This window comes from Mycotypha africana (assembly GCF_025528875.1).
Source record: "Mycotypha africana strain NRRL 2978 chromosome Unknown BDF20scaffold_4, whole genome shotgun sequence".
Taxonomy (NCBI): Eukaryota; Fungi; Mucoromycota; class Mucoromycetes; order Mucorales; family Mycotyphaceae; genus Mycotypha; species Mycotypha africana.
This window is the reverse complement of record NW_026515728.1, coordinates 885,456-899,667: the sequence shown is the minus strand read 5'-3', so window position 1 is coordinate 899,667 and position 14,212 is coordinate 885,456. Positions and strand designations below refer to the sequence as shown.

Below are 14,212 nucleotides of genomic sequence, written 5' to 3'. Positions count from 1 at the left end.
TTCTTTTTCTTTTCTTATTTTTTTTTTTTTTCTTTTTTTTTTGGGGGGACAGTGTTTATTGCTGAGCACATTGTACACCTGGTCCAGCGTGGTGTTCTTCTTCATCTTCATAACCATCATGGCCGTGAGCTCGAGAGCTGGATTGATAACCATCCGCATCGGCCATCACGACGTCTTCTACATGCTTGCTGCCAAAAGATGGAACGGCAGGACGAGGAGGTAGAATGGCTTCAAGAGCAGCGATCTTTTCAGGTGAGGTCCAGTTGGGTTCAGGGAAATCAACCGAGAATTTGACAAAGAGATGTCCCTTGACTTGTGTACGGTAGGCGGGCATACCTTCGTGGGGAATCACCTTGAGTTGGTCAGGTTTGATGGCTTCACCAGGTAAGATGTTGACCATAAGGACACGATCATCAAGATGGGGTATAGCAAACTTACCGCCAGCGAGAGCGGTCAAAAGGTCAATCTTGGCTTCGTAGATCAAATCATCACCTTGACGCTTAAAGTGAGGATGAGGCTTTTCATCAATGACAATGATGATGTCGCCGGGAATGATGTTGGGCGCTTGATCGCCTTCACCACTGAATGTGATCTTTTGTCCATCACGCATACCCTTATCAATGTGCACTTCGAGAATCTTCTTTTCTCCCACCACCTTCTTACCATGACAGTGCTTGCAGCGATCCTTTTCATCAATGACTTCACCTGTGGCTTGACAATCACCACAAGGTTGTTGCATTTGTTGTACCATAGGTCCCATTTGACGAGTAATGATGCGGATACCTTGACCACCACATGTTCTACATTTGCGGACAGAGCCTTCTTTACCACCTCTGCCTTCACACTTGGGACAAAGGATGTGCTTTTGAAGAGCGAGCTTACTGGTCTTACCATTGTAGAGATCTTCGAGACTGACCTTTAAAGCGTGCACCATGTCCTTTCCACGACGAGGACCGGAAGGACCTCTACGTCCTCCACCAAATCCTCCACCAAACAGTTGAGAAAAGAGATCTTCCGCATCCATACCTCCCATACCGGGACCTCCATTCAATCCTTCTTCACCATAACTATCATATAATTGACGTTTCTCGGCATCAGAAAGCACCTCATAAGCATGAGAGATCTCTTTGAACTTGTCGCCAGCATCTGGATTCTATTTTCAACAAGATGGAAAAAAAAAGACACATGAGTAACAAACATCAAAAAACAAAACAAGGACTCGTCATATTGCTTGGGGGGTATGGGGGTTTCACTTTTTGGCTGCATCCCTCATCATCTGTTCATCCATTTTTTTTTTTTTTTTTTTTTATTTCAACTACTACTGTACCTTATCAGGGTGATACTTTAAAGCTAATTTTCTGTAAGCTTTCTTGAGTTCATTTTCTGAAGCATCAGGACTGACACCCAAAACGTCATAAAGCTTTGTTTCCTTGACCATCTTTCTTTTAATAGTTAGTTATGTATGGACGAAAAGCACAAAAAAAGATGAAAAAAAGAACGAGATGAAAAATAAAAAAAGGGGGACTCTCTTTTTTTTTTTTTTTTTGTTGTTTTTCTCTATTACTGGTCTGATTTGAACTCGTCCTTTTAAAAAAATTAAGCCTTTTCATCGGGTATAGAAAAAATTTCTTTCCACAACTTTCTTGATCTTTCTCCTCCATTTTGATTGGATAAACAAACGTTCCTTTCATCAATTTGGCTTTGAGAAACCCTATTCATAAGCCAAATTTATCTGCTTTTCGCTTTTTCTCCAACCAGATGAAAAGATCAGCTTGCAGTGAACACATCCAGTACGCTACTCCCCATGGCCTATCAAAGTGAATCGTTTCAGTCCGTTCAAAAGCTGTCGAATCGATGTACAGAAAGCCCATCTGCCGACATACAAAGAGCTCTCTCCTATTTTACAAACAATGAATTCATCAAAGACCCCTTATGGCTCAATAGACTAAAATAAGCGTCACAAAAGATGTCTATTCACGCCAGTCTTGTTGCTCTCTTACTATTTGGGCATCGCTTTGGCCCTCCCCCCCCCTTCCCTTCCCTCCACCCCCCCACCATCTTGATCAAAAAAAAGAAATATTCTGGAAGCGCTCTAAAAAGGGGGAGGGCTGCTTTGGGACATCAGTTAGGCGGTGATGATCGGCGAATGACTCGGAGAACGAAGCCATTCATTGCTCGTTGCTGCTGGAGAGGGATGGGATTGTCTGAAGATCTTTTTTACTTGAGTCAATGGTTTGTTTCATGAACGAAAAACCCCTCATTTGTTTTTTCTTTCAACTCCTCCCACTGAATCTGTAGACGGTTTCGCTACAAAAAACTGCATTACCTACCCAAACGCTTTGAGAAAAAAAAAAAAACAATAAAAAAGAGAAACAGTCATTTCAACAGCTTTTACAAAAAAAAAAAAAAAAAAAAAAAAAAAAAACGGCACTAAATTTCCCGGAAAAATAATCTCTCTTTTGGTTGGGCGGATGATGAAAGCCGGTTTTGTCAGCCATCAAAAAAGCCAAGGACAATTTATGACTAATCAAACGCAATAAAGAAGCACGACAACCCGTCTATAGAAAAGTAGAGGATATCCCTATGCGTTATAAAGCCCTACTAGGTATTCCATACTATTTATCAGATCAGGAACACGAGAAACTCTTTTTCAAAGAGTGGGAACATGGGCGGAGCTATTTTGTTTCTGCGTAAAAAAAAAAAAAAAAAAAAAAATGAAAAAGAAATGACGCTATTTCCTGAAGCGGATCAAAGGCAGTGAGTGGATGAACTGTGTGATCCTAAGGATGGGATAGACGATGTGTCCCGATCACCAAGCTAAGGGAAGGGTGATAGAAGAAGGACGAACAACAACCATCTCCCTTCTTTTTGAGTGACGTTCTTCACGAGAATGGAACGCAAAAGGGATCGCCCTACTGTAGTATTGCCCAAATTTTGTTCAATAAGATGCCCAATGGAAGAAAGAAGGTCTATGCCAAAAGTTTGAATACAATGTTTGCCAATTCATCGGAAATATAAACTCGTGAAAAAATTGGAAAAAAAAAAGAGAGACCAATCTTCCTAAGACAATTTGCACAGGCGAGACATATTATCTTTCTCACCATCCTCTGCATAGTATGTTTTCCCTTGCTGCAGTAGGAAGCTCCGATGTAAAAGCACAAAAGAGTTATCTATTACCAATGATACCATGTCGTAACATGGACCCTCGGATCCAAATCTCAAATGACGTTCAATGGCACAAAGAAAAGGCCGCCTTGTACTCCAATGTATTCGAGTAAGGTTGGACAGTATTGGTATGACTGTCATGCGGAAAAAAAAAAAAAAAAAAAAAGAAAAAAAAAAAAAAGTCAATGCTTTTTTCATGGTGAAATAGAACAAAAAGTGAAAGTTTTGCTGCGGGTTCACGTCCATTTTTTTTCTTGGACAAAAAGGACGACGACCTTTTGACTTGCTTTCCTCTTTTTTTTTTTTTTTTTTTTTTTTTTTTTTTCTTTTTCACCACGACACGCGAGGTGACGTCGCCTGAAGTGAGGCCAAAAAAAAAAAAATAGTCTTACACTGAGCCAATAGATTCAGCAATAGATTTATGACACCTTCGTGGGGGTGATCGGCTCTCTTTATGAGCTAACTAAAGATAGCTACAAAGACATACTACATCTCTGTAAAAGATGTTACAATTATCTACTTGCCTACTTGGCGTTCATCCCAGCATGGCTCTTCCATCCAAGTAAGTCAAAAAGAGCACTGTTGTATTGGACAAAAAAAAATAAAAAAAATAAAAAAACTTTTTTTTTTTTTTTGTTTGGTCTTATTCAGACGGAAAAAGTGAAAAGCTGGTGTATGATTGGATATGTCGCTTAAAGCCCTTTTTTCTGCCTTTCAAAGAAAGTCAATCCCTAAACACACAAAAGGTGTTTACACTCATTTGCGCACTTTGGAGTGTGGCTCTGCTTATTTCTTATTTACTATGTTTCTAATAACCGAAAAAAGCTTTCTATATTTTTTTTAGCTTTTTATTTTTTTTTTTTTGTTTTTTTCATTCCTTTTTTTTTTTTTTTCCTTTCGCATGTTTTCAATTTTTTAACTTTTTATTATTTTTTTTCCCTGGCTTTATTTGACTCTCCTTTTTTCTCGCTTTGGTTACACTCTTTTTTTCTACATACGATTCAGTCTTTTTTTTTTTTTTTTTTTTTTTTTCTCTCCCTCTCTTTTTCTACCCAGTACAGCTTTTTTTGACAAAGGAAAGACTGCAAAAAAAAAGAAAACTCATTAATACACGCGCGCGATTTTATTTCAAAAGGATAAAAAAGATATCAGTCAATTCGACTCACAGTTTGAATATCTATTTTGATACGACCACCCGAAATCTTTTACATCCATTTCATATAACCCAGCCTGTTATCCTACCAACTCGTCATTTACTGCAATACTGTATTACGACTTATTACTACTACCACTACCACTTACTATAATATCACATATATACAACTTATTCATTATTATAGATGGCTGCGCTGTCATTTAGCTACGCACCACCAGTATCGGGTCAATATACCCAACATCTGAAAGAGGATGAAAATACTATCTTGTCTAAATTACAAGAAACATGCCAAACGATCATGACGTCCAACAACTGTCAAATATCAGTGGCAGCAACAAATCACAACAATAATTTCATCAACATCAGCCATACGAGCAGCAACAGTACCAGCAACAGTACCAGCAATCATCTTGAATTCAATGTGACTCTCACGGGTACAGCGGAGGCCATCATGGCCGCGCGCGGTGACCTGTTGCAGAAATGCCCGCTAGAGGTTAGATTCTTTTTTTTTTATATCCATTGAAAGCCCATGGCTGTCCCCTCTCCTTTCACTTGGAGGGGGCCTAGATGAGGCCAAAAGAAAAAAAAAAAAAAAAAAAAACCCCCAAGAAAACTAACCGATTTGTCACTTTTTCTCTTTTTTTATTCCAACTTATATATAACTATACGCACTGTTCCTTGCTCACAAATCAACTTTAACAACAAATAACGAATGTAATCTTTTTTGACCCACATTCTGCGATTCAACTGTACTGTTTTTGTTCGATTAGATCTCGTTGTCATTTCAAATTCAACCCACCTCTCAATTACCAGAATTAACGGATCATTTCAAAAAACTCGAAAAAGAATTCAACACGAAAATCATTGTCACTCCAGAAAAAGTAGACGTCTCTTCGCTCATATTAGACAATGCAGTTCACATTGAAATCATTGGCACTCCCATTCAAGTGGAGCAATGTCGCGTGCGTGTTCTCGTGGTATTGGACGAAGTATTGGTAAGTTTTTTTTTTTTTTTTTTTCCCTCTTTCCCTTTTTCTCTCTTTTGTCATTTTGGAACCAGAAAAAAAAAACCCTTTTTTTTTAAACTTCCGAAAGGAAAATCTTGTTCCGGTTATTGTTGTTGTTGTTGGACTTTACGTAATAACACACTTTTGCTTGTCATTTTTTTTTTTTTCATTTTAGAACTCTTTTAAAACTGAAATTGTTCGATTACCTTTGAAATTACAATATTTGATTTGTGGAAGGAAAAGAGCAGGATTACTACCTATCATTGAAGAGACATCCACCAACATTTACTTTCCTTCGCCCTTTACAAACACCATTCAGCATCCGACAAAAAATGCCAAAGAAACAAAAGTCGATCAAAATAATGTTACTGAAGCGGTAGAGGACGACGATCAAGATGAGACTCAGCCTCCCATTTATATTACCGGTGAACACAGTCATGTGTCTCGTGTAAAAGATATGCTCAATAAGCTCGCTGTTCAAAAAGTAAGTAAAAAAAAAAAAAAAGCGATCCACCACAGCCCACAAAAAGTCCTCCTATTGAACCGAATGCTGCTATTTTTTTATTTTATTTTTGACAGGCAAAATCAATGTATCACAAGGACACTGCAATTTATGCAAGGAAACTAGATTGGCTTTTGTTACATCGTCGCGATGAATTACGTAAAATCATGCATGACAATGGTAAAATAGTTCCGTCCCTTTTTTTTTTTTTTCAGTTTTTTGAAAAAAGAACGTTTTTCATTTGTTGACCCTCTTTGTTCTTCTCCCCTTAGGCGCTTATATCGAATTTCCTCCCGTTGGATCCGGCGAAAATCGTGTTACTGTCTTTGCTGAGAATCGCGTGAATGCTGAGCGTACTTTGAGAGCTCTTAATTTTCAAGCGTGCAACATTTACGAAGCTTGTTTCTACTTTAATAACCGTGATGGCGCTGTGTATGATCCTGCTACCGGCGCCCACACATTTTTTGACTCCACCATGAATCTTTCCAGTCTCGTATCTCAGCTTTCTCAGGTATCTGGTTCTGAAGTGATTTACAAGACCGATCCCGGCTATATTGAAGTTCTAGGCGCTGAACGAGCGATTCGAAACGTCTACCAGCGACTCCAAGAGATGCAATTTCTACAGGTGTTCCATCAGTACACCCTTTTTCGCGTGGAATCTGCGAATGAACAGCGTGACTTTATTTCGGGTAAAAAGAACGGAAAAATCAACAAGATCATGAAGACCTCCGGTGCCAAAATCCGCTTCATGCCCTACATGAACGATTACAACTTTGTGATCGAAGTAGAAAGCACCAGCTTCACCAAGGCGTTGGATGGCCTTACTTTGCTGCAAGAGGAGCTTCCCGCCGAAATCTCCTTCTACGTACCCGAGTCTTATCATAAGCGCATCATTGGTGTCGGCGGGAAAAACATTCAGCGCATCATGAAAAAGTACGGTGTTTATGTCAAATTTTCAAACACAGAAGAATTTGCCTCTCTGGGTGGTTACTATAACAATGAAGACAACGTCGTGGCTCGCACGCCTATGAAGAACCAAATCAATCTCGATAACCTGCGCCATGCGGTCATGGAGCTCATTCATCCCAAGGACCGCGATTACGTGATCGAAACCGTACCCATCCCCTTCCGATGGCATCGCGAGATGATTCATCAGTATCAAAACAGTTTCATCAATGAAGAGCTGGTCAAGAAAACCAACACCACCGTCTTGTGGCCTGACGCCGAGCTCGCGACGAACGATGCTGAACTGCTGGGCCCTGAAGCGCATATGCCCCTCGCCTTCAAAATGCTCGAATCGATCCTTCCGGAAAGCTACTTGTTGCATTTGCCTTACAGCCAGTGTTTCATGGACTTGATTCAGACCGATCTTTTCCAAGACACCCTGGTCCACCCCTTGCGCCAAGACTTGGACGTCCACGTCGAGGCAGGCGCTACGGCAGACAAGAAGGCCGCCTTTGTTCGCCTCGACACGACGCGTGATAAGATCCTCACCACGTTGCGGGATGCATTGCAAACGGTCATTGACTTTTTGAAGGAGCAGCAGGTAGAAATGTACGAGGATACATCCGCAGATAGTTTATTTAGTGTGGTCGAAAAGAAGCTCTCCCTCTCGGCTAAAAAAAGCAATCGGCTCAATTCAGTTGCAGCAGCAGCAGCAGCAGCAGCAGCAGCAGCAGCAGCAGGAGCAACAACAACAACAACAGCTTCCGCTTTTTTTGATACACCAAGCTCACTCACCTCTGCGTTTTTGAAAACGCACCCGCAACCTATTTTGGGTAGCCCCACAGGCGCTTCTACCCTCTCCATGATGCGGTCAGTGAACGATGTCATCTATACTTCTCCACCCAACCATGCCTATAACCCTCAATTTACCTATCCTACTCAAACACCCCCACCTTCATATCAATTCTTTAATTTCCCACATCAAGATACAGCAGCAGCAGCAGCAGCAGCAACGACTTCTACTTCTTCTACGACGACGACGAATACTCCTTCTACGAATACGACTGCCAATACAGCATTGAACCCTCTTGATAACAGTGCCTGGACGCCACTCAATCCATCGCCCTCCTCTACGACGCCGCTTCATCCTCCTCCTCCTCACCACCACCACCCCCACCACCCACATCATCCACATCATCCACATCATTCACATCATCCGTCCTCGTTGCCTTCAACGTCTGCCTCTGCTCAAACCATGGGAAGCAATCATGTTGGCGGTGCCGGCACAGCTGACAAAGCGAAAAGCAACCATATTCGTGCTATTTTTGATGCACCTATGGATTTGACAGACCAAGAGCGTGCTATCTTGTCCAACTACCGTTATCAAAGAATGGGAATGCCTCCTCCTCCGCCACCGACGAACTTTGGCTTTCTCCAAACCGTCGTGCCAGGTGCTGCTCCTTCCGCAGCTGATATTTGGTCCACCACACCTTCGCAAATTTCCGCTACGGCAGGGGCTGCCGCCGCCGCGGCCGCCCGACGATCCAACACCACAGCCAATAGTTCAGCCGCTTCCAGTAGCAACAACAACAACAACAACAACAACAACAACAACAGCAACAACAACAACACCCATCACAACAAGAACAACCACACGACCACCGACTTTAACCCCTATCATGACACCCTCACCAGTCCCTCCTCGACCACTGGATCATTGAAAAATAGTCAGTCCATGCCTGAACCCATTCTAGAAGCGCATTTCCAACAATATCATTCGCATCCTCATTCGTCGACGGGGAGAACGCCTACGTTTCCTACCTCGCCTCCTTCCCATAGTTCTCTGCATTCAAGTCTAAGCCAGCTTTATTTGAATGCTGCAGCTCCTTATGTGGATCAGCAGCAGCAGCAGCAACCACAACAGCAGCCACAACACAACAGTCACAGTAGTAGTAGTAGTACTAATAGTCATCCTCCTCCTCACCCAACCCACCCTCCCAACACCACTGGCTTCCCAGCTCGTACTCATCCCAATACTAACTCTAATATCTATAATACTTATACGACTAATACACCTAATACTAGTAATGATGATAATAACAGTAATACCAACACCACTCATCCTACCACCGCCTCTTCGGCCACCACCACCACCACCACAAGCACCCCTCAATAAAGGGAAATGTGAAGTGGGGGGGGGGTTTCGGATAGTGAGACGAATGAGTGATCCACCCACTTTTTTCAGAGTAGAAAAACAAATCACTTTTTCTCCATCTCTTATTATTACCATTCTTATTATCATTCTTATTATCCTTATTATTATTATTATTCTATACTTACATATATATACATATATATATGTATATATGTATATCTTTTTTTTTTTTTTTTTTTCTCTCTTTCTTATCACACTCTTCTTTCTGTCTCTTTTTTATTCTTTACTCTATGTTTGTAAAAGAAGACATCTCTATTCTATTCTATTCTATTATGTATGCATATATTTCCGTATCTTAATCTCTTATTATCTTTTTTTTTATTCTTTGGTTGGTGTTTTTTTTTTTACAAGTTTAAATAAAAAAAAAAATAAAAAAAAAAAAAGCGTTTTGTTCTTGCATCATACAAGGTTATCCCCATTGTCTGTAGGTAGCAGCAATGGTTGTTTTCGTACTTGGTCTAGGAGAGAGACAGTTCAGCCATATCCTTCACATCAGGTCTCTTCTTGTGGAAGGGATACCAGCAGCTCTCAAATTGAACTTGCCAATCAAATTTAGGTCGTACTGTAATGTAAGATGCCCTCTCACGAAAAGAAAGTTTAGCTCAAGAAAAAAAAGAGGACTTGGACCATGGCTGATCGTAGTCTATCCGATTTGCCCTACTTCCTTTACTCTGTTCTTTCTCTAGGTACATTACATCCATAAGACGTTCAGTAGTAGATGGCTATATGCTAACAAAACAAGTCCCGAGACCTTTCAGAGGTCGCCCGGTCTCGACTGTCGTTGGTTGTTGTCTTCAACAGCAGTCAAGGTAGCAAAGGGACCCATCAAGAGAATATTTTTTCATGCAATCACTGGAAATAGACGCTGTTCATCAGGATAGGACCGATGTGTGTGTGTGTGTGTGTGTGTACCCCCCCCCCTCAGTCTATGGAATTCGATTGAGAAACAAATGTGTAACTAGTGTGATGGAGAGGTCTTTAGGACCGACTCTACCCTCCTCTTTTCCATCCCATCGTCTTCCATCCTGCTCCACCTCCTTGGATGCACATTGGACAATGGACAAAGAACGTTCACATCCAAAAAAGACAAAGAGGGAGGGCAGGGCAGGGCAGGGCACGTCTTTGGACGCAGATCTTGGGTGTAGAGAGAGAGAGAGAAAAGGTGGCACGTGTACGTTACCCCATTCTGACATTAAGAGCTGACATATAAGAAAAGAGCCCTTGAGAAAGTGCGAAAATGTCATTCTGTCAATGGACGAGAGAACAACCTACTTTTTGGAGGGGTCACATGAGTTACTTTCTCTTTTGTCATCTCTTTTTCTCTCAAACTGAGAACAGACACTTTTCCCTTTTTTAAAATTCGGTTTGATACAATATACACACATACACATAGACACACACACACACACACACACACACACACACACACACACACACACACACACACACACACACAATATGACCATAAAAAGAAACAAGTGTTTGGGGTAAAAAAAAAAAAGTCAAATGATGAAACGTTATTACAGTTTTGGTATAGTATGACGCACCAGGCCCATGGTCTTTTTTTTTCTTTTTTTTTTTTTTTTTTTTTTTTTTTTTTTTTTTTTTTAGAGAGAGGCTTCCTCACAATGAGAAGAGTAATAGAAAAAAAAAGTAAAAGCTGGAAAATGGGAAAGGGGGAATAGTTATATATAAAAAAGAAAAGATTGGGGGATATACATAAAATGATAAATATTTGGGAATGGATATAAATAAATATGAAAAAAATAAAATAGAAATGTTACAAAAGTATACAATGAGAAATAGTTATTATAAATATTGGAAAAAAAGAAAGCTTAGCTTCTGTTTTTCCTGTTGGCAGCATGAGTGGAAGACATTCTTTTTTGCGGAGGGTATTTTGTAGGTGTCAAGACGGCTTCAGCTGCCGATCTTTTTCTACCACTCAGTCTTCTGGGCTGTTGCTGTTGTTGTTGTTGTTGTTGTTGTTGTTGTTGTTGTTGTTGATCATAAGGAGGTGAATGAGGCAGATGTTGCTGTTGAGGAGAAGGGTGATAAATTGACGGGATACCAGGGGGAGAAGCGTGATGATAGGCAGGGTGAATGCTGGAGTCATCATAAGGTGGAGACAGAGCACTGGGAGTCGTATGGGTGGGAGGGTGACGATGATAGGCATCGTGTTGCCGTTGCAAATGGTGCGTCGTCGCATTCTTCTCCTCTTCTTCTTTTTCGAGCATAGGTTGTAATATACGTCTTCTGGCATTAATAAACCAATTGCTAATCTGGTTCATGTTCAAATTGGTTTCTGCAGCCAACGCAGCCTTTTCTTCTTCAGTGGGGTACGGATGCTTTTTATGTCTGGAAAGCCAATCACGAAGGATAGCTGTCACTGCCTTTGGCAGGTTCCCACGTCGGCGCTTGTTGCTGTTGTTGTTGCTATTGTTGTTGTTGGCGGCGGCAGAAGGGGTGGTAGTAGCAGTGGGTTGAGTAGAAGACTTGGGATGGGTGACAGGAGTCACGGATTCTACTGATTTATTGCCAACTGTCATGTGCTCATGGGTAGCCGAGGTACGACTGGGTTGGTCTGCTGGTGGTGAAGGAGGGGCACTGTGATGATGAAAGTGTTTGTACTGATAGTAATTAGGCTGATAATGTTGACGTAAATAAGGTGGGCTTGGAGAAGAAGACGAGACTAAGGAAGGCACGGGTGATGTTTGACGATGAGGCGAGGATCGATAATGATGAGGCTGTTCTGCGGCAGAAATAGGTTCAGGATGTTCTATTATAGAAGCAAAAAAGTGTGTTTGTGCACGGACAGTGTTAAGTATTACAGTCTTCTTTCCAAGGTAGATATCTCCCTTCCCATAATACACACGCACAAAGAAAATGCCCATCTGCACACTTTCTCTTTCTTCTCTCTCTCTCTCTCTCTTTGACTCTTTTCTAATGGAAATCAAAACAGGCTTGAATAGAATACTTTACCTCTTGTCCATGTTATGATATCCAACCAATATTTACCATTGGTCTGAAGCATCTCATGTATTCTCTTCTTATGCGATTCAAGATGTGCTCCGTAAGATGGATCACCGTAAGGAATATGGATATGTTCAAGGTCACCTGATCCTGCTTTTACATATTGGTGATCATGGAATAGTATGACAGGGCTGAATGTACGTAGCTAATGGTACGCAAAAAAGAAAAGAGAAAAAAAAAAAAAAAGCAGAATGAGCCATCCATTGTCTCTACTTATCAATGAATTCCAAATACATTCTTTGAATGCCTTTCTGACTGTAGTACCTTTTGATCGCTGTTCTTCCGACTTGTTGTGGTTGTTGTATTTAAATTATGACTAGTTTCCAGCATGGACATGACTGATGTTGTATGAATATAGGAGGTGGAATAATGATGAAGGGAATTTGGAATAATCAAAAATAAAGAAAAAAAAGGTGTAAGAATAAAAAAGTGAGAGATGAAACGTTGAGACCAAGATGAGGAGATGGAGAAAGAAAGAAAAGGGAAAGTTTGTTTAATTTTTTAAATGTTGTGTTGTTGTAGTGATTTTGACAAGCGGAGAGATAATTTTTTTGGTCCTGATTTTTTATGTTTTTTGCTCAAATCAATAAGGTTTTGATTGGTCCCATAAAATAACCTTAATAGCAAAATGGACAGCAGACCGAAAAGAAAAAGAAGAGGTACACAGAGAGAGAGAGAAGCCTTTTCTAATTGGGTTGATTTGAGACAATGAGAACGAATTTTTGGATAAAGAAATGACAAATGTGTCAATAAGAAGAAAAAAATGGATTGGATCGTTTTTTGACAGGGAATAAGGATTTGATGGAAAAGCAGAAAGAAAGAGAACCTGTTTTCGAAAAAAAAAAAAAAAAAGATTTTCTTGATATGCACACATCTTTTCTTAGTGTCAACTTTACAGGATGAAAGCACATGATGAGATGTAATTTTTAGTATCTGCACTTACCCTTCTTTTTCTTTGTTGGCACGTCATCTTCACTGCTAAAAACGCTATGGCCACTTTTGGTTTGATGATCACCATTTAGAACGAAAAGGACTTTGAACCTTTTTTTTTTTTCCCTTTGCTATTATTTGTTGCTCAGCTTAATTGTTTGCATGCCTTAATGATCTACCTTTTACTTTCCCCTAGAATGTTTATTGTCTCCCAAAAGCTGGCTTCTTTGTTCTATTACATCAAATGCCCTTTTTCATCGTATGAGCCTTGGAATGCAATTTTTAAAAAGAAGATGGACACATCAGTAGTAGTGACTATTTTTCCCGTGCTCTTGCACTCATCTCACATCTGCCGTAAGCAGGATTCTTATGGGTATCTTTCCCTTTTAAGTGACTTCAGAACGTGAATTCATCAAGTCATTTGACATGAACGTAACACCAGACTCCCAATTTCTTGATCTTTTCTAAAGTCCTTTTTAAGGTTTGCTCAGGGCTTGAAATAGCTGTACTTTGAACATTTCTGAATGTTCTTTTTTTTTTTTTTTTTTTTTTTTTTTCTACCCAAAATCATGGATCGCCGACGAGGTATATAGTATTGTACAGTACCTATGCATATGAATAGAGGATCGATCGTATCGTTTAGACTACAGCAGAGAGATTGCTTTGGGAAAAAAAAAACGCACGAAAAGAATAGATGTCAATGTGTTTCTGATTGTGTGTTTCTTTTTTCTTTTTTACACGAGTAAAAAGTTCACACTATAAATAGCAATTCTTGAAGTTTTTTTTTATTATTCATAAATGCACATCAGGCTTTCGCTATTTTGCGGCCCTGTGCAAGAGAACAAGTTCGCGTTTGATCCTTTTGGTCACTGAACTCAAGCTAACTGTAATACACACGAATGACCACTGATTGAGTTGGATTTCATTGTGCTGTTGACAAGGGAATAAAGTTGTTTTCAGTGCGTTTTGTATATCGTCTTGAGAAGAAAATATAGCCTACTTGTGATCCAGGACAGGTTTTTTTTTTAAAGGATTGTTCATTTATGTAATAACTGCATACGTTTGTCCCTTCCCTGACTGCCTGTCAAATGACTCCCATAGCTTCTTACTGATTTCGAATGCTATTTCGACTTTTACTGAACCCTGAACAGACGCAACTCAATGACATACGTTGTTCGATACTCATAGTACTCACAGGATGGACCTCCACCCTCTTTTTTCTTTCTTTTTTTTTTCTTCATAAGCACTGCGGGGCATTTAAA

At 40.2% G+C, this 14,212-nt stretch overlaps 3 protein-coding genes across 3 annotated transcripts; 1 reads left to right on the top strand and 2 right to left on the bottom strand.

Annotated features, from left to right (window-relative positions):
* Window positions 1-9: 9 nt before the first annotated feature.
* On the bottom strand, window positions 10-1,308 carry BDF20DRAFT_864061 (HSP40/DnaJ peptide-binding protein). The gene has a single exon (XM_053080710.1). The coding sequence runs from the start codon at window positions 1,031-1,033 to the stop codon at window positions 56-58; it is 978 nt and encodes a 325-aa protein (XP_052937156.1). The 5' UTR covers window positions 1,034-1,308; the 3' UTR covers window positions 10-55.
* Window positions 1,309-4,505: 3,197 nt separating this feature from the next.
* Window positions 4,506-7,612, top strand: BDF20DRAFT_905660 (uncharacterized protein; the record flags this gene model as incomplete). The annotated part of the gene is made up of 6 exons (XM_053083188.1): window positions 4,506-4,814; window positions 5,092-5,316; window positions 5,504-5,812; window positions 5,908-6,010; window positions 6,103-7,376; window positions 7,562-7,612. 6 exons carry the CDS (start codon window positions 4,506-4,508, stop codon window positions 7,610-7,612), a joined length of 2,271 nt encoding a protein of 756 aa, XP_052937155.1.
* Window positions 7,613-10,593: 2,981 nt separating this feature from the next.
* Window positions 10,594-12,841, bottom strand: BDF20DRAFT_441482 (uncharacterized protein). The gene is made up of 3 exons (XM_053075454.1): window positions 12,285-12,841; window positions 12,006-12,165; window positions 10,594-11,766 (listed from the first exon to the last, which is right to left on the bottom strand). The coding sequence occupies exons 1-3, from the start codon at window positions 12,354-12,356 to the stop codon at window positions 10,826-10,828; spliced, it is 1,173 nt and encodes a 390-aa protein (XP_052937154.1). The 5' UTR covers window positions 12,357-12,841; the 3' UTR covers window positions 10,594-10,825.
* Between the last annotated feature and the right edge of the window lie 1,371 nt (window positions 12,842-14,212).